This window comes from Taudactylus pleione, unplaced genomic scaffold, assembly GCF_031769625.1.
Source record: "Taudactylus pleione unplaced genomic scaffold, aTauple2 ptg000609l, whole genome shotgun sequence".
NCBI lineage: Eukaryota > Metazoa > Chordata > Amphibia > Anura > Myobatrachidae > Taudactylus > Taudactylus pleione.
This window is the reverse complement of record NW_028285011.1, coordinates 8,721,563-8,745,489: the sequence shown is the minus strand read 5'-3', so window position 1 is coordinate 8,745,489 and position 23,927 is coordinate 8,721,563. Positions and strand designations below refer to the sequence as shown.

General features: G+C 41.4%; 1 protein-coding gene and 1 long non-coding RNA gene across 3 annotated transcripts in view; one reads left to right on the top strand and one right to left on the bottom strand.

Moving 5' to 3' along the window:
* The first annotated feature begins 5,827 nt into the window (after positions 1–5,827).
* On the top strand, positions 5,828–16,685 carry LOC148480624 (uncharacterized). The gene is made up of 3 exons (XR_015871962.1): positions 5,828–5,926; positions 15,447–15,546; positions 15,957–16,685. It is a non-coding gene; the product is annotated as an uncharacterized LOC148480624 (long non-coding RNA).
* LOC148480623 (septin-10-like) overlaps positions 11,590–23,927 on the bottom strand; it is a 70,749-nt gene continuing 58,411 nt past the window's right edge. For both annotated transcript variants that reach the window (XM_088454155.1, XM_088454156.1), the window contains 3 exons: positions 15,360–15,492; positions 12,315–12,499; positions 11,590–11,922 (listed from right to left, as the gene is read on the bottom strand). In XM_088454155.1, coding sequence (XP_088310281.1) covers positions 11,913–11,922; positions 12,315–12,499; positions 15,360–15,492 — 328 coding nt within the window. In that variant the 3' untranslated portion in view covers positions 11,590–11,912. The remainder of the gene's footprint in view (positions 11,923–12,314; positions 12,500–15,359; positions 15,493–23,927) is intronic.

Genomic DNA, 23,927 nt, shown 5'->3' with positions numbered 1-23,927 from the left:
GCCATCTTTGATTCTGGCACTATTATGCATAACACTACTGAAGGGGATCTATACACTACTACCGTACTACTAGGCTCTGTTACAAATAGCTGCCCATCTGACAGCGTTTAGGTGGCATTGGAATATGGGGATCTTTGTGGTATTAGATGAAATATACCATCAAAGTATTTTTTGTTAACCTCACTATTGTAAATACAACTATTTCCTTCTAAAATGAGTACATGCACTGCCTTGCTTTAATGGGGATACTTGTTGCCAGCTTTGCTATACTGTATGTGACAATGGGGTCTATTCAGCAATGATTTTCTTACATAAAAAATGCGGAAATCATCATTTCCGCAGTTTTTTGTGTGTAAATCCCCTATTCAGCAATGGGATAATGGAGAAGATAACGCAATCATCTTCTCCATTAATTCCCATCTCGCACTGTAGGGATCAGCCATTGATCTCCACAGTGCTTTAACGCTCTTTTCTATTCAGCATAGCAAAAAGTGTTAAATTGCACGAAAAATCACTACTTTATATAATACCATCTCAGAATAGCATTATATGAAGAAAATGACTTAAATTGCCCGAAAACTGCAGGGACAGAGGGAAATTTTCCCATAAGTCCCTGCAGCAACCTGTAACTCCGCCCAGTCTCCGTGCCTGGTTTGTGGTAACCGCCGGCAGGTAAGTCCAATTAGAGCATGTTAAACCTGCCGAAAGTGATTGACATGTGTACATTGGCTTTATACTAGCCTGTATACATGTATATTTATGCATACCTCCCAACTGTCCTGCTTCCAGCGAAACATTCCCATTTTTCAGGGACTGTTCTGTTGTCCCACCCGCGGGCCGCAGTGTCCCGCGGTGGGGGGAGGAGTTGGGGAGAGCACAAACCGCAGAGCAGCGGGTGTGCAGGAGAACAGATGCCGTGAGCATGCGGAGACTGCTGGGCACGCCCCAAAGTGACGAAAACGGGGGAAGCCGCAAGGCTCCGCCCCATTTTTGATAGACCCAGCCCCTTTTTACTCAAGCCATGTCCCCTTTTCGGGCGTGCGACCTGTCCCTCCTTAATAAGTTTAAATGTTGTGAGGTATGATTTATGTGCTATTATATTTAAAATGTATATATACATTTTAAATATAAAAGCACATAAATATACATGTATACAGGCTAATATAAAGCCTGTATACACGTCAATCACTTTGGAAAGGCTGTAATTGAACTTAACCCTCCGCGGTCACCTCAAAGCCGGGACGGAGACTGTTCGGAAGCGCATTACTGAGCATGTGCAGTAGCAGAAAGAGAGGGTATTGTTTTCGGAAACCGATAACAATACCTCCTGTAACATCGCAGGGACAGCATGTTACCGCAACCGCTGTCCCTACACAAAATATTGCTGAATAGCTTACTTAATAATTCATAAAAAATTGTGACGATGTTGCCCGATAAAATTCTGGGCAACATCGTCACTTTGCTAAATAGACCCCTAATGTCACAATCAAACTACCTAAACTACAAACTACAGCTAGTGTCCTAAATAATACAGAACTAAACATTTCTGTACCTCCTACCATATCTAACAAATTTTAGTTTTCCATTATCGCTGCTTTGTGGTTATGTGCACAGGAGGTCATTTGTGCACACCTTCAGTACCCCACACACCCTGCTACTGGTTGGTACATGCAGCCTGGAAATGGCCTACGTCTGCCAACAGTTCAGAACAAAAGTCCGCCCATCTCAAATTGTGGTCAGTGGCTGCTGCTATCTCCATAGAATGTGTCACTAACCACGACGCAGGGAGAGACCAGACCAATGTTTCTAATTTCAAATTTTCAGATTTCCGGGTAAAGATTACATGCAAATTCCCTGTCAAAATTTGCACTTAAAACGCTGTGTACATAACATGAAGTCTAACAAAACTAAGGGCCCGATTCAGCAAGGGACGCAAGTGAGATCGCACGGAGCCAGCCGATGTTGCGTCTCTGCGCGTGCGCTACAATGCTCGTGCGCGAACCAGTCACTGCGGCCGGGTAAAGGTTTGCACAGCTTACGCAGACCCTTCTGACAATGATTGACAGGAAGTGCCGTTTGTGGTGGTGACGGAGGGTGGTAGGGCGAACGCAGGCGTGCATGTGCTTTGAGACACCGTTATAGGGGCGTGCATAATTAAAGCACTGTGACGGCATAGGCAGCCAGATGGCTCAATGTACACAGGGAGTGGCCAAAGTCCTGCGCCAGGTCAGGTCATTCTCTATTGTGGGTCTGGGTGCGATTGTTCTCGATGTTTGCGATATCCTGCGTACTGATTGCGTATTGAGTAAAGGGAGATGGGCAGCATTATGTATTGCTTGGCATCTGCATCCTTGTGCTGCAGATGCCGTGCGTATGCATTGATTAGCATATACTCGCAGCGGCCGGTCCATGTGTTCTCTCCCTTGCTGAATCAGGCCCTAAGTACAGGGGAAAAAACAAAGCTGAAAGGACAAAATTTACCATGAATCTGGTAAAATGGCCCTGATCACTATCAAATTTCCCTTTAATCAGAAAAAAAATCCAGTAAGAGAAAATAGTCCTGATCATGGTACAAATGGGAATAATACCTGTAAGTGGATAAACTGGACAAGACCGCAACCAGAAGATGACCCCAGACATACAGGACACACTTGAAGAATTACTTTTATTAAATGGTTAAAGGGAGAGAAGTTTGGAAGGGAAAATGTTGGGAAAGGTGCACAGCAATGTAATATAAAGCTTAAATATAATAAATTATTAGATTCAATACTTGAACATTAATTCTGTTCTAAAGCTGGCCACACACTAGACCACAGGTTCTCAAACTTGGACCTCAGGACCCCAAACAGTGCATGTTTACTAGGTCTCCCCACATTATCACAAGTGAGATAACTGGCTCCACCTGTCGATCTTTTAAAATGTGTCAGCGAGTAATGAATAGACCTGTGCTCCTGCTGGGTGGCTTGGAAAACGTGATCTGTGTGGGGTCCTGAGGACTGAGTTTGAGAACCACTCCACTCCACTCCACTAGACCAACTTACATCCAACTAGTTGATTGGTTGGAATGAAAACCTGGTAAGGTATGAAAGCAAATGACAATCAGCAATTTGCTCCCAAATGCCAGAAAATGGACAAAAACTGTTTGAACAATGTTTAGATCAGAGGTTCTCAAACTCGGTCCTCAGGACCCCATACAGTTCACGTTTTCCAGGTCACCCAGCAGGGGCACAGGTGTACCCACTGTCACATTTTAAAAGTTCCACTGGTGGAACTAATTATTTCACTTGTGATAATGTGGGGAGACCTAGAAAACACTGTTTGGGATCCTGAGGACCGAGTTTGAGAACATGTGTAAAGTTTAGATCAAACATTTAACAAACTTGTCTGAACAACCATTTTCATCTGTTTTCTGACATTTAGGAGCAAATTGCTGATCATCACTTACTCCCATATGTTACCAGATTTTCATTCCAACCAATCAACTAGTTAGATGAAAGTTGGTCTAGAGTGAGGCCATCTTAAATCTCTACAGGTGCATACACACGTAACGATTTTGTAACCAACGATTATCGGTCAGATTATCTTTCAGTTTTCCCTTGAAAAGTGAACTATTTTTTGTAGTGTAATGAACGATTTTTACAACGATGAACGAAAATAGTCCCTTCCCTTAAGGAAAATAGTTATGTTGGTCAGTCTGAAATGAACTACAAACTACAAATGGGAGCACCCTTGAACGATTTTTGTTCATTGTTATAACTCATGAACCGAACGATTTTTTGAACGATAACGACATCGTTAAAGTTAAATCGTTCAAAAAATCATTACGTGTGTACGCACCTTTAGAATTATCTTCAAATGACAATAAATACACATTGTTATACAATTTACATAATGTAAATGTTTTGTTTAAATTGATTTTTAATGTATTTTCTTTTTTGCAGAACTAGTTCCGATTGTTATCATTTTTGTTTAGTCTCCTCTCCTTTAACTAGTACCTAAAAGTCTATAGACAGTTGTGTTCATAAATATTCAACCTGGCCGAAATGTGTTATGATTTTCATAGTTGTGTATAGTTGCTACTTCCCTGTTTTGTTGAATTCAGAACTAATAGGATGACGTTGCACTCTGGTATCCTCCTTATCCTAGTGGAAACATTTCCTATGCTGGGTACAGCAGAAGAACGATAAGCAATATATTGCGAGTGCTTTGGTGGTTGTGTACACCCGCCATGTCTGTGAGTGGCGTTGTTCACAGATACATCAGATCGATCCTGCAACACAGCCAATGCCGATATATTTGAAAAATATACCGATGCATCTGCATGTGTGTACGAACGACCTGCCGGCCACCCAAACACTGGCTGCAGTGTTTGGGTAGCAAAATTAAATGCCCACCCAGTTGTGATGTCGACCCAGACATATCGAGCAGATTATTGGTAAGTGTGCATATCTTACCAATCGGTTCTTCTGAAGGCGGATCAGTCTGCTGACCGATCCAATCTTTACAAAAGTGAAAAAGCATGTAGGGCTAGTCCAGACAAGCATTTTGGTAGAAATTGTGCAGAAATGCAGCAGTAGAAAACTGATTTAAGGGTTATTCAGCATGGCAATTTTGCAGAAGTTCTTCATGTTGTAGTCCATGCATTGGAAGCAAACTGCTCTATAAATGGTGCAGACATCAGGATTTGTGATCCAGTTGACAGCATGTCTACTGCTCACAATGTAAATCATTTGTTAGAGAAGTATCCGAAAAGCGTTTATGCGATGCATGGTATGTGCTGCCATAGTATACTCTTAGATAAAAGAATTGTAGGCTTCTCTCTATTCCACAGGTTCTTAAACTCGGTCCTCAGGACCCCCAACAGTGCATGTTTTCCAGGTCTCTTCACAGAATCACAAGTGAGATAATTGCATCCACCTGTGGATCTTTTAAAATCAGTGAGTAATGAATGCACCTGCTGGGTGCCCTGGAAAACGTGAGCTGTGTGGGGTCCTGAGGACAGAGTTTGAGAACTACTGTTCTATTCCTTGAACTTAAGCATATGTGAATGTGATGAAGCTATGTGTATTTCTTAAAACAATTTTGTTAAAGGGTCCACCTTTGTTTTAAACAACCTAACCCCCCCCCCTTTCACTAGCCTAACTCTATGTCCCCCAGGGAGTCCTGAAACCTAATCCTCCCCCACCCCACAGGATTTTGACGCCTGTCATTAGTACCCTGCCGGGATTTCACAGTCGGGAAGCCGTCGGTCAGCATTTCGACCGTTGGCTTCCTGACTGCATCCCGTTTTACCCTGTAGTGTATTGGTGTTGTGTGACCTCCCTGCTTTGTGCAGAGACTGTTACATGATGAAGAAGTTGGGTGCTCTGTGCGTAGAATAAGACCAAGTTCACCCAATTTTCTGCTTTATGACCCACTGAGATTCACCCAATTCTCTGCTTTATGACCCACTGAGATTCACCCAATTCTCTGCTTTATGACCCACTGAGATTCACCCAATTCTCTGCTTTATGACCCACTGAGATTCACCCATGGCTTCTTCCAGAACACTCTCCGTTCATTATAGACTGTTAACTGCACTGGCCTATGCTTACAGTTTCATCAGCTGCTGCTGTCCTCACAAACTTCAGAAATGTGACGTGTGAACCCTTGTAATGAGTCTACTGCGCAGCCAAATTCAAATTATACAGCAAGCATCATCTAGTACACAGGTTCTCAAACGTGGTCCTCAGGACCCCAAACAGTTCATGTTTTCCAGGTCTCCTCACAGAATCACAAGTGAAATAATTAGCTCCACCTGTAGATCTTTTAAAATGTGTCAGTGGAAAACTGTTTAAGGTCCTGAGGACAGAGTTTGAGAACCACTGGTCTAGTACTATGGAACATGGAGACACAGGACAATGGTGCATTTCAGGGACCTGATGCAGTAAGCACATGTAGAGTATATCTATTATATTATACAAACAAAACTGTTGGAATTGTATTTTAAAATGTACCATAATTTAGGAACTGTACTCTGACATTTAGGGGCCTATGTATCAAGCTGTTTTTTACCTAAAATTATGTAGAAACTGCAGTTTCTGCATAATTGTATGTAGTGTACTGTACCTATGTACTAATGGCACAATGCAGGATATTTCACAGAAATCTCCAGCAAGGTGCTAATTAGATAGTAGTCCCCATTGATGATAATGGGGACTACTATCTGTACGAAGACCTGGTAGTTTACTCCATCTTCAGATGGTGTAAACTACCGTAAGCCTATGTAGACTCCAGGTGCAGGAGAGAGATCTTTCGCTCTCGCAAGTGGACACTGAGCATGCGCAGTGTCAGCTTCCCCAAAAACAGTCTTTCACTTCTGTGAAAGACTTCTACAATTTGCCGGGGATATAACTCACAGGGACATCGGTTACCATAACCGTAGTGCCCCTGCAAGTTCCCCTTTGTACATAGCAGGAAAAAACGAAAATATCCAGGACAATATGGATAGATAATAATCGTGGACCAGCAGCGATTATTAGTACATAGACCCCTTAGTTCAGAAATAAGATAAGTCCACTTTACAAAAATTTGCCTCCTCTTATCCTGGGACACACTTCCTCCACAGATACCTGATTACAGTACATTTGGCCTCCACAAAGAAGCACCTAATTTGCTGATTACACCTTTGTGGAGAACAATGTCAGGACCGTCACCCACTACAATATTATCATTACTAATAGTTTTCTGCCTGGGAACCTGTAATATAATTATACAGGTGCAGCTGCTCTTGAGAATACACAACTACCAGATCAGTGCTTGAATCAGTTTTCTGAGGTATTTAGCACATACATGGTAAATGAAGGTAGGTTTAAAGCCTGTCATGTAGCAGAGACACCAGTCATCATCAGGAAAAATACCAATAAGGTGATTTACAGGCGATTGAAATGATCTGTTAAACCAACAGCTACTAAAATAGGGGTAACCAAGCCCTTTTAATTATAAACACATAAAACAGGTGATTTGCCTCCTACCTCCACAAGTCTTTCATTTTGGATCATTTCTAAAGACGCCTGGATCAACTTACCGGATATACTAACAAGCATTTCCACCACTTTGGAATTATCTCCATTCCGGGACTGAGCATTACGCATACACCGTGAATATGTGAGGACTCCTAACCCTATGTGTGGGATCTATTTATCAAACAGGATTATTTATCTATCGGTGAGAAGCTTGGTAATTCTACCCAAAGGGCAGTCCTATTCTCCCATGGTTGAGATTGAAACACTGTTTCTATTGCTTGATCTATACCGTAAGTGTTTATAGGAACAGGCTCCATATACTGTGGATAAATATAGGGGTGAGGCAATCTGCTCATGTATTTTATTATATATGCTTAATAGATTATCTTTTCTCATTAAAGTGACAATACATTTTAATCAGTAATTTACTGCATTTGTTTACTGTTTTATGCAATGTTTACACGTTTGATTATAGCACTACTACCTTTTATTTTTATATCATCACATCATCAAACTGATGGTGATAACTGGCGTTTTAATGTGGAAATAAAAAAAAATGCAAACAAAAGACCCAACCATCCCCTTATCCCTAATAATGCTCCCAGCACAATTGTAGGATATCCTTTCCTTAATTGGATACCAACATAAGGCTGTAACTAAATGAGCTGATGACTCTATAAAAGGAAAAACTGCCTCATTCTTTAGATCAGTGGTTCTCAAACTCTGTCCTCACGACCACACAGGTCATGTTTTCCATGTCACCCAGCAGGTGCACAGGTGTAGTCATTACTCACTGACACATTTTAAAAGATCCACAGGTGGAGCTAATTATTTCCCTTGCAATTCTGCAAGGAGACCTGGAAAACATGCACTTTGTGAGGTGCTGAGGACAGAGTTTGAGAACCTGTGCTCTAGATCAGTGGTTCTCAAACTCTGTCCTCAGGACTTCACAATGTGCATGTTTTCCAGGTCCCCTCACAGAATCACAAGTGAGATAATTAGCTCCACCTGTGGATCTTTTAAAATCAGTGAGTAATGAATGCACCTGCTGGGTGCCCTGGAAAACGTGAACTGTGTGGGGTCCTGAGGACAGAGTTTGAGAGACCCCTGGACCCTGCAAGGTCTTCAATTTTTTTGCGGGCAAAATCTCGCACCCAATTGAATATACCCCACAGAGTTCCAAATATCATGTTCTGTATGAGGATCTTTACATATATATTTGTAAAAAATTATTTTTTTTTCTTTTGTAAAGTATAATATTAAAGTTATTTAGATAGCATTTTTCCCCAGTAGGACTTACATCAGTGTTGGCTAACCTTGACACTCCAGCTGTTGTGGAACTATATATCCCAGCATGCCCTGCCACAGTTTTAGCATTCCCTAATAGCAAAACTGTAGCAGTGCATGCTGGGTTATGAAGTTCCATAACAGCTGGAGTGTCAAGGTTAGCCAACACTGACTTACATCTTCATTTGAAAAACTGTTTTTGAAGTATTCTAGAGAGGCGGCCTCTGGAACTGTGCGATGAAGCGAGTCGTTACTGCTAAATCTTACTGTGTGATTTTTAAAAAAAATTTACTTAAAGGGGGTAAGTCAATGAGTTGCAAATTGCCATCTCATATAACTTTGTCATGTGAAATTTGGTAGAGTGCAATTCAATTTAAAGTACTGCAGTTGATTGCGTCTGAAAGTTATAGATTTAGGCAGTAATTTTTGCTCAGGAGATGGGGGAGAGGTGTACAGCGAGAGTGGATTAAACCATATTTTCATGCATACAATTATATCGCTTTCACGCATACATCAAAATTTCAGGGTTTTGCATGTGAACGTGCATTGACCTAGAATATTGGTATGTCCACAACCCTGCGCTAATTACCAGGGTCGGGCTGAGACTCGGGAATTTGCCTGGTTGATAGACCTGTCAATTTCCCGGCTCTTAATTCTGAAAGGGGTAGTAAACATACCACCCCAGGAGGGAAAATATGCTGTTCCTGGACTTCCTCCTTAATTTATGATTGCCGTCACCTGTGATGAACTAGTTAATTGATAAGGTGTTTCACCAAAGGTGATGGCAATCAGAAATTAAGAGGGAAGTCCAGGAAAATAGCATTTGGTCCATCCTGGAATGGGTCATTTTGGGAGGTATGGTTTGGACACACCCCTCCCAAATCTAAATCTCTCTCTGCACCTTTTAAATCTGCCCCCACCTGCAGCCAAGCATGATTTAGCCAAATTGCAAAGTTACTTGCTTTTTTTTTTTCCTTTGCCCCCAGCACAAAATCAGCCCCATAGTGATCACAGGTCAATATCTGGGACAACTCTGCATACTTAAAAGTGTGTTTTTAGAACCATTGCCAGTTCTCACCTACCTAGTGGAATACACAAAGCAGGTAATGTCAGTATAGGCCCCAATACAGCAGCGACTGACTGCCGCAATGTTGCGATCCCCAGATGTCTGATCAGAGGATTGGTGAAATCCAACATGTTGGATTTCAGAGATTTTCTGGTCACAATCAAAATATGATCGTGATTTGCAAATCTGTTAAATTTAACATTGAGAATTTCACCTATCCTACGACGGATCGGAGAACATCGATGGCTGCTGGCAGATCGGCGTTTCTAATCCTATTGCAAGATCGGACAATACGTCGCCTGGTGTGCCCCTGCCTTATGATACCTATATGGAATCTCTTAATTCCTGGGGAAACAGATGCAGTGCAGGTGTAAATCTCCTGAAATCTTGAATGTTTAAAGGGAAACTTCATTTGACTTTCAAAAATACTTGAAACTGTTATACATTCCTTCAGTGTGGCATTACCCAGATCTGACAGGTCCCCTGAAGACATCGAGATCCAGTTCACAGGAAAGGGCCCAGAACATTCCTGCCTCTATGGGCCCAATTCAGAATTGGGAATACAGTAAGAAAGATTAAGTTATACCACTAACCTCAAAATCCCGGGTTATTGCATGTGAGCGCGCATCAACCCGAGAATTCAGTGAGTGGAAACGGCTCCACCTAGGTCATGTCACCCGGGAAGCTAGCGAGCAGTGTTATTCCCGGGACGGACCTGGATAACGTTCAGTGTAAACTGGTAACCTGGGTCATATGACCCGGGACCCGTTTACAGCACTGCGAGAGCCGCATTCTGGCAGAAGACGATGTCAGCACTGCAGTGTGAACAGCACCAATCCGGGAACAACCTGGATCGGCGCCGCAGTGGAAAAGGAGTCTCACCTGGTTTGGAGCTATGTTCCAAATCTCGGGTCAGACCCGGGACTTAAGTAGAAAAGAGGTATATCTGTGCATCTTGGTAAAGCCATGTTGCACTGCAGGTGGGGCAGATGTAAAATTAAGAGATTCAGATTCGGGAGGGCTGTCCAAACTGAAATCTAAATTGCAGTGTAAAAATAAAGCTGTCCAGCATTTGTAGACTACATGCAAAAGCAGCCAGTATTTACCCTGCATGCAAAAATAATGTATGTATTTACACCCCTTGCATTGCACATGGTTTGTCCAGGTACACAGTTACTTGTTCTGTCTTACTCTATTCCATACTTAACTACCCTCCGGATTCGGCCAGGATCCTCCCGAAAATCGGGTGCCGCTCCCGCCCCCCCGGAAAGGCAGGCAAGCCTCCCGGCACTGTCGACCCGTCTGTATAAACCCCGGCAGTGGAGGCCAGTGACGCAATTTGCGTCATTGTGGCCCCGCCCCCTGCTCAACAATGCCATTAATCCTGGCATTGTGAAGAGGGGGTGGGGCCACAATTGCGTTGTCACGCCCCATATGTGACATTTGCCTGGCCACGCCCCTTTTTCACGCATCACGCCCCGTGTGGAAGCCAGACAGCTCCCTCCCGGAAGGAGGGAGCTAAATGTCGGCAACCTTGCTCTATTCCCAAATCTGAATAAGGCCCTCTGATCAGCAAAGTGGAGGTAGGCGAAAGAGAAGAGCAGAGTGTGGGAACCTTCTTGATGAGACGGCAAGTATACCAGTACCCTCTTAATAGACTTTTCAAAATGTTTGCATTTTCAGTGGAGTTCTCGATTGGTATTATTTGCATAAATGGCACCTAAGGACAAAAAAGCTGTAAGTTGCATACTCAAGCAACATTGAGCATGAAGGAAAATATGCTAATAAAGATGATAAAACTAATCTTAAAAATTAAGTGTGCAGTATCCTGATAAAACAAATGTTTTCTTCCTACAGGTAAGCTTCCCATGGAAATGAACATTAAAAGTAAACATGAGGAAATTATGTTTATACATGTCTGCAGATGACATAACATATCAAATGTTAAAATAATAAAATCCAAAATGTATAAATTCATACAAAACAGATCAAATTATCACCAGCAAATATTGCAACAATGAATGAATATGAAATACTCATGTGACAAAAAATATATATTTACTGTAAAATCTGTCATTGCAGGTTAAACAGTAACATGTGCACTCTCTCTGTGGGCAATAAAGCCACAAAGCAGAGTAGATGGAGACAATAATTGTTAGAAGGGCACATTTAGATTTTTGCATTTTGTACTTTTTCCTTCTCACATCCAACAAAAGTAATGTTATACACATGTAACAGAATAGATTCCTTTTATTAAGAATAAAGAATCCCTTAAAATACTTTGACACCACTGCAAACCTCTTCCCTTGTATTTGTCACGGTCCTAGGAGCCCTACAAACAAGTATAAAGTCTACACAGCATGTAGCCAGATGGCAAGGTTACCAGTAATCATGGAGAGCGACACATGAATGGCATGAAGTCTTTTTGTCCTTGGCAGAGTTTCATTGCTTCCTGTTCTTTGTGGTTGTTGGCATCAAAAACACATTTTATCTTATACAAAAGTAAAAAAACAAACAAATGTTCCTTGATGTAATATAATCGCAGAGTCGTCCAATCACATGAAACTGTAAAGCACAAAGCAAAGAAGAAAGCTGTAACAATGAAGATGGACATAACATTTATCATGCTTCATTCCTAGTGAACGTCTCTATGTTCTCAGGACACTGATATACCATAGATATCCTGGAATCAGCATATTAGCTTGTATTTATGTACAATACTGCTAGGCATATGACACAGAGAGGGAAATTCAATTCCATGCAATGGCAGGAGAGGGGCCTCCTGAATAGCTAGGTGAAGGCACCGTATGACCAGTATGTTAGCTAATTTATAATTGCACCCCATAGAGGTGCAAAGATTTTGTTGTGTACTATAATTATTATTAGCATTTTTTTATATAGTGCCACCATATTCCACAGTACTATTATTTATTCAGCACATAGGATCAGGCACTTACGTTTTGCGATCCTTTTTTAAGCTGGTGTTGGCGACACTTCCAAAAGCCTGCCCTTGTAGGAGCTCTGCAGCAGCCTTCCGCTTACTGAACGCATTCACCTCCTCCATCAGGTCTTTCCGTTTCTCATCCAGGCTAACTCTCTCATCCTGATGAAGCCTCTTCAGTTGCTCAAATCTATTCTGAAGCTGTATATACAGTATAGGCATTTCTGGTCAGTTAGGAAACATTTCACACTCCAATACGGGGTCTCAGCAAAATGAAATAGTCTTTTACGATACAATTCTGCTTATTAGTAATTAACACATGATCTGTAGAATGGTAATATATATTTACAGCTTTGTGACTTCATATTATTATAATAACACAAGAAAGTAATATACATGTGCTACATGGTAGCTGGATGGAATAAGGCCAGAACAGGAATTGCTAGGAAACAAAACAGGGTATGATATTTATAGAAGGAATATATCAGCAATTATGTAAGGAAGAAAATGCATTCAAATGTCGTGTCTCAGGAGTCTGCAGTATTTTACATGCATCCCATTATGGAATACTAGGCCATACTGGGCTCGCTAGATCTGCGGCTGCGGTATGTTAAGTAGTAGAACATTCACAGATAACGGGTTAGCCATCTACAAAATATATTATAAATGCAAAACGTAAAGGGCCTGATTCTGGGTCAAATTCATTGCCGATATTTGCGCAAATGGTTCATATTTTTCAACTGCACATGCGACTAAGTAGCTAAAAAGTCGTACAGCATGCGCCCCACGGTGTGTACGCACAGAGGCGCAGCAGCGACTGAGATGCACGGTCTCAGAAATGTACTTGGAGTTCCTGGTTGGCAAATGGGCGATGGCTATTCAGATACACAGAGAAGTACCGTCTTATGGGCATGTCGCATAACTGATTGTAAACTCAGGCCCCCACTAATCAATGAAGCATATGCCCTTTAGCGCTCACTAAAGGGGTTATGCCACCCTTTCTGGATTTAACAGACAGCGGTAGTCTAAGATTACCGATGTTTGTCAAGCATCGCTCTCGCCATCTTTTACATGGCAAGAGTGATGCGGTCCCCATTGCCGGCAATGGAGACCCGGCGGTGCCTTTCCGGCTTCAGCGAAGCCTTCAAGGCACTGCCAAGACCCCGTATCATGCACATACATGCGCATAACACAGGAGCCCCGTTGCTGGCAGCGTTAGGCTGCCAGCAGCCCAGCGGAGGACTTTGCAAGACCTCGCCGGAGGTACATTTTTCGTTTGTATCACAGTGCTACTAAACGAAAAATTGCGCTGGTGTTTACCATCGTTGATAAATGGGGGCCTCTTAAATGCTTACTTTGGAGGCCATACTCTGATGGAAAATCTGCACCTAGCCAGGGGAAGGTGCACGTTTTGATGGCAGTGTCTACAGAGACACAGTCAGACACACCACTTGTACACCTGGGGAAGCGCTGATACTAGCATTAGCATAAAGTCACAGATGCAACTATGGCAACAGACACTGAATCAGCTCTGAATCAGCCCAAAATTTCAGTGATTACTTGATACTTCTGTGTTATTTGAATTATTTGTCTACCAGCGGCTCAAATATTTTTTAATAACTCAGTTGGGTTCAAGTCAGAGCATGGTTGAATGAAGGTGTTATTGAGTCAAATGTACATGTGTTCAGAGTTGGATTGATGAGAAGTCAATATAGAAATATATTTAAATTTATTGATGCAGATGTGTGCAAATAATAAATACAGATATATAGGATTATGGAGTGTTGGTACAAGAAGCCATGAACTGTTCATGACTGTCACTCTTACTGGGTTTCCTCATTAGCATTAGAGAACAGTTCGTTAAAAAAAATGTAGAGTGCAGGTGCTAAATTCTGATAGCTGACCTGACAAAATGTAGTTAGTATACTATGGTTACTATCCATTACATAATACTGGCTTAGATAACAGAAGTAAAGAACTCGTTGGACAGCTTCAATATCTGAGTAGGGTAAATCAGCCACTAAAATTAACATTATCAGGTTTAATATTGTAATCTTAAATTTGAGTGCATATAATCTTCGATTCGATCTGTTAACTGTTTTATTGATGCAAGTCATATTATGCATTACTGGACTTGTCAGTTCATTTGCTAGCATTGTGCATTCATTCACTGGTCATTTCTACATCTCTCCTATTTTCTGGGTGTAAAATTCTAACTAATCCTTCAGTCTAAATCAAAAATGTATTTTAAAAGTATACATAGTAATAATGATGCCACATGTCTGAAAATAGTTTTCATGTTGTAACTTCTACATACACCATCCCCTTATATATGAGAATTCCCTTAACCGTTAATCACTGGACGATTCACCCTACTACAGATGGGTCCACATACATCTAGCCTCCTGGCGTGTTCAACATCCCTTCTAATCACCCCATGCCGTGGCATGACTCAGAAGAGCAGAGCGTCTTTTCGTGCATTTTTTTTACCTTCAAATGAGTCTTATTCGCACAATGATGCGAATACATAGCATAAGCTTCAGCTGATTAAAATATGCAGCATTGCCTATGTTCTGTGAGCGAGTGTGGGTTGTAACACTAACGTAGTGTTTAGCATGCGGATACACCCGCAGTCACACACAGAACATAGACATGCTGCATATCATTTTAATCAGCTGAAGCTGCTTGAGCTATGTATTCACATCATTGAATCTCAGCTCTACCGAGTCACACTGAGCTTCCGCATTGTGTGGCACGACTTGTAGCGCACGGAGGATAGATGTATGTGGGCACGTGTATCATGACTTTACATAACACCTTTATATAACACTTGAACAAGCATAAAAATGTGTATTTAACGTGGGAGAAGTCCATAGTTGCAGTTCTGTCACCGTACTCTCATCTTTACACCCAAGCATCTAGGTAAATTGCTTGTACAGCACTATTACAGCAAACGAAGGGTAGAATGTAAAGCAACATACACGTTCACATAATAATTTCCGGGTGTACACAGTCTAATTTCGGAAGGATTAATAGGAGCAAAATTAAATGGACATAGTACCTCTCGTTCTGCTTCTTTCAAAACGGTCTCTTTCTCCCTCACTCTCTGCACAAAGGTCTGTCTCATCTCTTCCTCCTTCCTCTGCAGCTCCTCGAAGAACTCCTGCCGCTTTGCTTCATAGGTTTCCTGCAGACTGGAGTACAAGCAGAACACTGTGAGCCAACAATGTGAACACTATTAAACCTGAGTAAGTAGATGTAGATGGCATATACTGTATATGAAGAGGCTCACACCACCCATTTCTCATTTTAAAGTCTTGCAATATCTAAATTAGTCTAGGCACGCAATGTCAGAACATATTTTATGTAGAGCTTGTGGATACTGAATGATAGTAAATATAATATTCCCAAATATCCCCATTCCTCCCCTTCCTTCAGGAGTAGGACCCTCCTTCCTCTGTCGTTATCCCTCCCCTTAGGTCCACTATCTCAGACAATTCATATATGATATTATTATGCCTATTTGTAATTTATAACTTAATCTGTTTCATTTCTTTACCCAGTTTTGTATTTTGACCTGTACAGCACTGCAGAGATTTGTGGTGTCTCATGAAAAATGTGTTAATAATAATATATCTGGGTATGTTTTCTTTGGAAGGTATTGCTGGTAGGAAGCATTTCACCACTGCTGTTCTATTGGTGCATCAATGAAGTGGCCAAGCAATAAGTGCTAGTGATGCACATGTGAAGAAACAGAAGGCTCTCGTGCTCAGTGTAATGCATGCCCGCATGTTTACTCAACAATTATCTATGTATAAAATCGTTTGTATGTATGTTTCGGATAAACTCGAGAACTGCTGAACCAGTTATGATTGGGTTTTCACTGAAATTAGATCCTCTGAGTAACATAGGCTACAAATCATCTCGCTATCATGTTAATTGGCAACACACACCACACCACACATATGCAGCTTCCGGTTAGTTTTGGTGGAGATTTCACAATGCCTAGTAGAAAATCTTCACTCGGTCGTGACAGTGCTGCGGAGAAAAAGGCATACCCGACTTCCGTGATCACCGACATCCACCCAAGCGGAGTCGGGTGCAGGACTTTTGCTTTATGGGTGTATGTACAGGTTTATATAAATATATAAAATTGTTTGTATGTATGTTTGCAATAAACTCAAGGATTAATGAATCGGCAAGAAAATAAATGTATAATATTATGAATAGTTGGCTTCAAGAGTCAGTGCTACAAGGCAAACACTAGGTGGCAGCAGATATGCACGCAGCAGAATTACATCTTGGCAACAAAGCAGTAATCATTCTATAGACATACACTAACTAAATAAAAAAAAAATATTGTACATTTCAAACAAGGCTAAGTCAACTGGTAGTGTTCAATTAAATAACTTTTGCCAACAATTATTTTTCCCTTTAACAGAAACCAAGATTTTACACGTCTAGAGCTCATGCTATAGCCAAATAAAATATTCCAAGTATATTAGAACAGAAAGTGTGAATCTGCCCATACTAACTTGCCATATAAACGCACCTTAGCATTTCCAAATGCTAAACTTCACTGTGTATAAAGCCACAAAATCACCATTGAACATCACAGAGAGATGTTTTATTTTAACGTAATTGTTTTCTAGTGAAGTGATGGTGGCCCAGAGCGCATGTTCACGACAGAGTGCGCGTCCGGCGCTGTAAAACGACTGGAAAATGGCCGCGGCGGCCATTTTCCCATCATTTGCGCATGCGCAGTACAGGGAAAATGGCCGCCGCGGCCATTTTTCCGGTGACCTGTGCAGAAACTATAGACTCTGGGCACACTCTAGTGCCCAAAGTCTATAACTCCAGCGCTGGCCTCGCACAGCTCAGTGCGCTGCCGGGTGGAGAGGAGGGGCCCCCTCCTCTCTAGAAACACCCGTGGCCTGCATGCACAGGCGATGGTCGATATCGTTATTGTCCATACGTGCCCGCACATCGCTGGTCGTTTGAGGGTTGGCAGGCACTTAAAAATAAACAATTTTGTTCATATCGTGCATTTTTATCCTACCATTTGTACGCACCATTTCCCTATTCTTAGTGGACATTCTGTGTGTGTTTGGCATTCTATGTGCTAATTTAATCCAGCAGCTCTAGAAATATTTGCATGTCTCCATGTAAAAATCCTTAAATAGGAATTAAATCCCTAATTTAGTTTTTGGGCTATATGAGGCAATACAATTTTATATTAGAGATATGCAAATACCATAGCAAAAGGCCAATAGATGGGGACTGTGCATCCATGTTCTACAGCTTTTAGTTTGTATTACTGAATAACATTAGCATGTTGGGCACTGTAAAATACATTTATTTGTACAATGTAATAAACTATACAATTACAACTTCCCCATTAATATTTCAGGTGTAGTTTGAATTGCCAATGGCAGAGATTGAGCTCCCTATATTCTTTTATAACCCGCTTTACTGATATGTAGCAGAAATAGAATATTATGTATCTTTACAGAGTAAATGTAAATCTCTCTCTGCCAGCTGGAAACAGTGACCAGCACACAGAGCTCTCATAGCTACAGTATTACATAAATATGCTAACGGTGGTGCTGGCCACCAATGCAGCCGGAGGAAGACTGCATACACTGCTTCATTTGTATTGTACAGAAAAGACACGCTACATCTTATGAGCTGCTCAACACAGCATTCATCCTATACATCCATTGTTTTGTTGGTGGAGATGGGAAAAACTGACTATTCCTTAACCCTACAGTACTGGATGTCTCCAAGAGGCATGTGCCAGTTTTCTATCTCAGGTAGCCAAATTTAAAAAAAATAATAATAATAACTGCACAATTTTTACGGAGAATAACTTTTTTAGTTTAGTCATTACCTAAGTGATTTTACTACAAGCTAATGTGGGAATCCGTAGGGCTATTGCAGGGCTTTGTTCACCGGGGAAGGGTTAGGCTGCGGGAAGAGGGGGTTAGGGTTAGGCACCACCAAGGGGGGGGGGGGGGGAGGTTACTGTTAGGTACCCACCGGGGAGGGTTAAGTTTAGGGTTGCGGGAAGGGGAGGGGGGGGGGGGTTAGGCTACACTGGGTGCAGGTTAGGTTTAGGCTCCACCAGGAGAGGGTTAGGGTACTTACGCCTGTCAGGATACTGCATCACAGCGTCGGGATTTGAACTGCCGTCAATTCGTCCGCCGGCATATCGTACCCATTCTGAGGGAATTTATTACAGTATGGTTTTACTGGTAAGTTCAAACCTGCTGCATAATTACACTACAAACTGCCTCACTTATTTTCCAGATATACGGAGCATTAAATTGCAATGGCAGTAATGTGTGTGGGCAATTAATAATAAAATAATATTCCAATTAAGAAGAATCGAATATTTAAATATTATCTGATATTTCTGGCAGGTTTGTTGGTGGTTTCTGAAGTTGTAACTTAAATGTTGATGATTTGTATTCAGAACAGATCAGTATGACGAGTTACAGCGAGTCATGCTTTAAAATAGAGTTTTCCTGAGTTTGACTATCATAAATCTGGGGCTTTGTAAGCCAAAAAATCCTTGAAAAACATACTCTCACTTTAATAAATTCCCTGTGGTAATGAGGGAAGAAAGATTTGATAAATATATAGTAAGGGGCCTATTTATTGAGCCAATTTTCATATAATTACGCATAAATTATGAAGAAACTGAAGGTTCTGAATAATTTTATTTAACACCACTATGTAACAACAGCTTAATGCAGGAAATTTCAAAGAAATCTCCTAATACCGCTGCAGACCACTGTCCCCATTATCCCAGTGTCAGTTTCCAAAGAGAAATATTTAAAAAATGTGAAAGACTCCTTCCAGGATGTAACTAGCAGGGACAGCGGTTATCACTACCGCTCAGTTGCGTAACTAGGGCATTTGGAGCCCAGGGCAAGCCCCACAGTAGTGCCCCTTATATAGTGCTCCCAGTAGTGCCCTGTGCCCCTTATGCAGTCCCTCCAGTAGTGCTCCTTATACAGTCCTCCCAGTAATGCCCAATATATAGTGCCCCCAGTAATGCCCCCTATACAGTGCCTTTTACACATAAAACAGACAAATACACTTACCTGAATCCCCGCTCCTCCCGCTGTCTGCTGCGCTGCTCCCGTCCCACTCGGCAGCAAGCACTATGGGAGAGACGTCATGACGTCTCTCCCTTCACCCAGTGTGGGAGCTAGAAGGTGGAGCTCATGAGTGAGCTCCTGCCCTGCTCCATCACTGGGTGCAGCAGTGAATAAGAGAGTCTTTCTCTTATTGGCTGCAGTGCTAAAACAAAAACACCACCGTGACGGTGTGTTTGTTTCAGTCTGGAGTTATATATTCCTGCAATTTTTCTATTCTAATTCTACTTGACCTTTGCACTGCTGTCAACAATGTTATTCACTATACTTAAAATACTTCACACTGTTAGTTCACTAAAAGGTTCCTGTATGGCAAACCTAACCCCTTTCACACATACATGAAAATCCTGGGTTTTTGCACGTGAATGCGCATCGACCCGAGATATTGGTATGTGTAAAAAGAAAGAACCCGGGACAAAGTCCCAATTCCACAACCTTGCTCTTTACCAGGGTCAGAGTGAGATCTGGGAATTTGCCAGGTTGATAGACCTGGGAATTTCCAGATCTCAAGTCTGAAAGGGGTATGAGAGAGATCTATACTGGTTGGCCCATGCGGTGTGTAAATAAAAATACAGAGGTGCTTAGTAAATATGTTATGACTACCAAGTCCTAATATAAGGAACACATTTTCTATTAGCATATGTGCTCATGAAGGTTTTGGGTAAGGTCATAGAAAGAAATAACTTTGCATTCACGTAAAACCTCTGTAAGGCCAGGATACTGTGGCTGGGAATTCTTGCTGTGTTTGTGGTCTCCCAGTACAAAACAGTTTGGTTTGAGACCTTTTTTAGTTAGTCAATCATTTATTATCACAGACAGTTGTGTTGCTGAATTCTCCCATGCATCATTGGTGGGACTTGTCTTGGATATTAGATACATGCTTAAACATGCAACATATGTTATTCAATATCATTATATATTGTTGATGTATTCACTTTAAAAAAATGGGCATGGTGAAGAGTACATACCAGGGTGCAATGCAGCTGTTTGGTGGTTAATGGGCTAACACAGAACTATGTCAGGAATGCTGCCAGAGTCCAGTAGCTGCAAAGGTCATAACTGTTCATCATTCCAGTCAATGAAACAAGCAATCAGGAATATCAGTTGTTTAAACCAATGTTCTAGATACTATGTGCATAAACTGATCCTTGTATAATTACAGCTGAAGTCAAATTCACTTTTGGAACAACTTTATGGCAACGTTTATCATGTAAAATACACATAATAAATTGCATTATAGTCAGCAGCTTTTCAAGATACAAAACTAAAATTGCTCCTGTCTAGACACGTAATTTGCACCTGGTGCTACACAGTGCTGGATAAATGATGGAGGTATGGACTGTGACGTTTTCAAGGTAGCACAAGGTCAGCTAGTTGTGAGCAGCTGCTTTCCTTTGGAGTAGAAGGTGTTATAATGTATAGAGAGGAAGCTATTAAAGAGATACATATCATAGAACAATAAACAACTACAGAATTTTGCCTCACAGCTCTGGGGTCATGGGTTTAATTCCAATCAGAGCTCTACGTATCTAGTTTGCTTCCCCTGCATTTGCTGGGTTTCCTCCATGTAATCAAAATTCCTCTCCAAAGACATATTGGGACAGGGATGATGTGAATGATACAATATTCTCTGTAATATGTAGGTACTATATAAAGAACAGTTAATAATAATGTGCCACACAACGCTGCCCAGATAGAATACAGTAACCAGCGCTGTGCAAGGCTGCAGTGTCTATTCAGGCTGAAGAAGAGTAAACAGGATGTAAGACCCATAAATGCATCCTGAGAATTTCATTTCACTGCTTAGTAAAACTGCTTGGGAAGCAGATTGCTTTTAAAATAAAGCTGTAACCTATTTCCTAATGTAACCTTTAACAATTTAATGTACTTCCTGAAATAAAAAATAGCACTGGTCTTTTTCCACTCATTTAAAAGATGAATAATTTCATATGTAATGAAAACAAAAGATGCAATAACTATATTAAAATGAGAATTTGGAATCTTATAATTCTGTTACCTTATTTTCTAATCTTATGAAAGCCAATAACACAAACGTCCAAACTTGTTTTCATTGTACAAAAGTATTAAAAGAATATGGCTCAATATAAATAACTTTCTGACTCAGATGTATTGTACATGTACTTACTTTCGTTCATAATTCTCACCACTTTGTCCTTTGTTCATGTCATCAAGAGACATTCTGGAATATTTTACATTACTTTCTATCATGCAATATAATTATAGCAAACTCTGTTAAAGTCACAAATCTTGGTTATTAATTGTAAATCTGTGATAGTCTACACCCCTCTCCCCATTTGTTTATCTTGGACTATATTGCATCCTAATCTAGTGTGTGTTGAGTACTGGGGGTGGGGTCTCAGTTAGTGGGCACACAGACACATGTTTGTAGCTATACTTATTAATGATCAGGTACAGGTAGGCTGTCAGTGTTATGCAGGGTACACATTAAACAGATATATCTGCAGATGATGGTTGTTCGTACACGCTGAAATACCATCATCTGTGTTCAGTGTGTAGGAGGGGCGGGTCCCGCTGGCCGGGGGGCGGAGGCATGTCCCCCTCCCTCCCCGCAGTTGCCACTGTACACACACGCCGATGGACAGATATGTCTGTAGATATATCTGTCCATTGGCTGTGCAGCACAGCCGACGCGATATGTCTGAACGACATCGTTCACAGACATATCGCGGGTACACACTGGCCAACAGGCAGCAGATATATTGGCCGATCAATTGATCGGCCAATATATCTGTCAGTATGTACCCAGCTTTAGATTCAAAGTATTAAGATTATAGGTGTAATTAGAATTTGATAACTAAGATGGAGTTACACAGCAGTTAAGCTGAAGGAAAACTTCCTAAAAGCCAGAACTCCTTTTGAAGGACAGTGTACAATATACTTATGTGAGTTAGCTGATTCGCCATCACTACCACCTGCTGTATGCATATCCAGGAAACTCCTTACTGCACTCTCTGCTTGCTGCTCTTATTGATTGCTTTTGTTCTTCAAAACACCTCTGACTACATTGGTTCTGTACAATGTAATTTTTGCCTTCATAATACTGAAAATCCTGTTTGTATTGCCTTTTTCCATTGCTTCACATCTATCCACCTTTAAACATTCTTTATTTTTTTTTTAACTAATTCCTGCACGCACTACTTCTCACACACTTCTCTTTAGCTGTGCTCATACACTTAGCAGTACTGTTCTTTTACCTGTATCCAGCCTCCACTCCAGTTTCCATCCCCCCTTATTCCCTCATCCACACCATAAACACCTTTACTTCAACCACCACCCTTATTCAGTGTCCACATAATCCTTTACTCTACCTACTTTTTCCATCCCTATCCTCCCCCTCTAGTCTCCTCCGCTAGCTGTTCCCCCTTTCTTCCCATCATACGTCTCCCATCCAACCCTCTACTTTCCCCACCTTTCCTGTTCCTCCACTCTCATCCACCTCCCTCCCTCCATGGCCTTGCTGCCTCACCACTCAGTCCCACTCCCTCCTGTCTCTGCCTGTCACCTCCAGGGCTGCCAGGATAAATCATGGGCCCATGTACAGCAACTTCCCAGAGGCCCCCCTAGAGGGGGTGTGGCCACAGCATGTTGGGCATGGCAGCACCTCTATGTGAGTGTGTCTCACATGTGAGAAGCATCCAATCACAGGAGCATGGCACAGCTCTCAGCACCTGGGACAAAAGTATTCACTATAAGGATGGCTGGACAGTCCCATAACAGCTGTATTTTTAGCGGTAGATGAAGGAAGAAATTCATTTTGACATAATATAAGGTCATTTTAAAACACAAACATTCCGCAGCATATATCCTAACCCACTGCTCCATGCTCCTTCCTCTCTGTTTACCCCATCTGTGTCACCCGTCTGTCTGCCCCTCCCCTTTAGTATATAAGCTCTCACGAGCAGGGCCCTCTTCCCTCATGTGCTTCTCCTTCAAATACTTATACTATCATTTACTCCTAACTTCCCAAACGGCACCTAACACTTGGTTGCTGATGCCATGCTGCTTATTTCAGTGTCATGCAGCAATGTTTATAAACCATGTCCTTGTCCTGCATTCTTTTGTACTGCTAAACAAATGAGCACACAAGAAAAACAGTTATTATGTACTTTGTAAGGCGCTGCAAAACCTTTGTGGCGCCAAATAAATAAGGGTTAATAATAAGATCACTGGGAAATGAAAGTGGTGAATGATTTGATAATGCCCTAGCATTAGATGTATACATACATACTGTACATAGATACACACACACACACTCACACAGTGCATCTGAAAAGTATTCACAGCGCTTCACTTTTTCCACATTTTGTTATGTTACACCCTTATTCTAAAATGGAATAAATTAATTTTTGTCCTCAAAATTCGACATACAATATCGCATAATGACAACGTGTAAAAAGTTTTTTTTGAGATTTTTGCAAATGTAA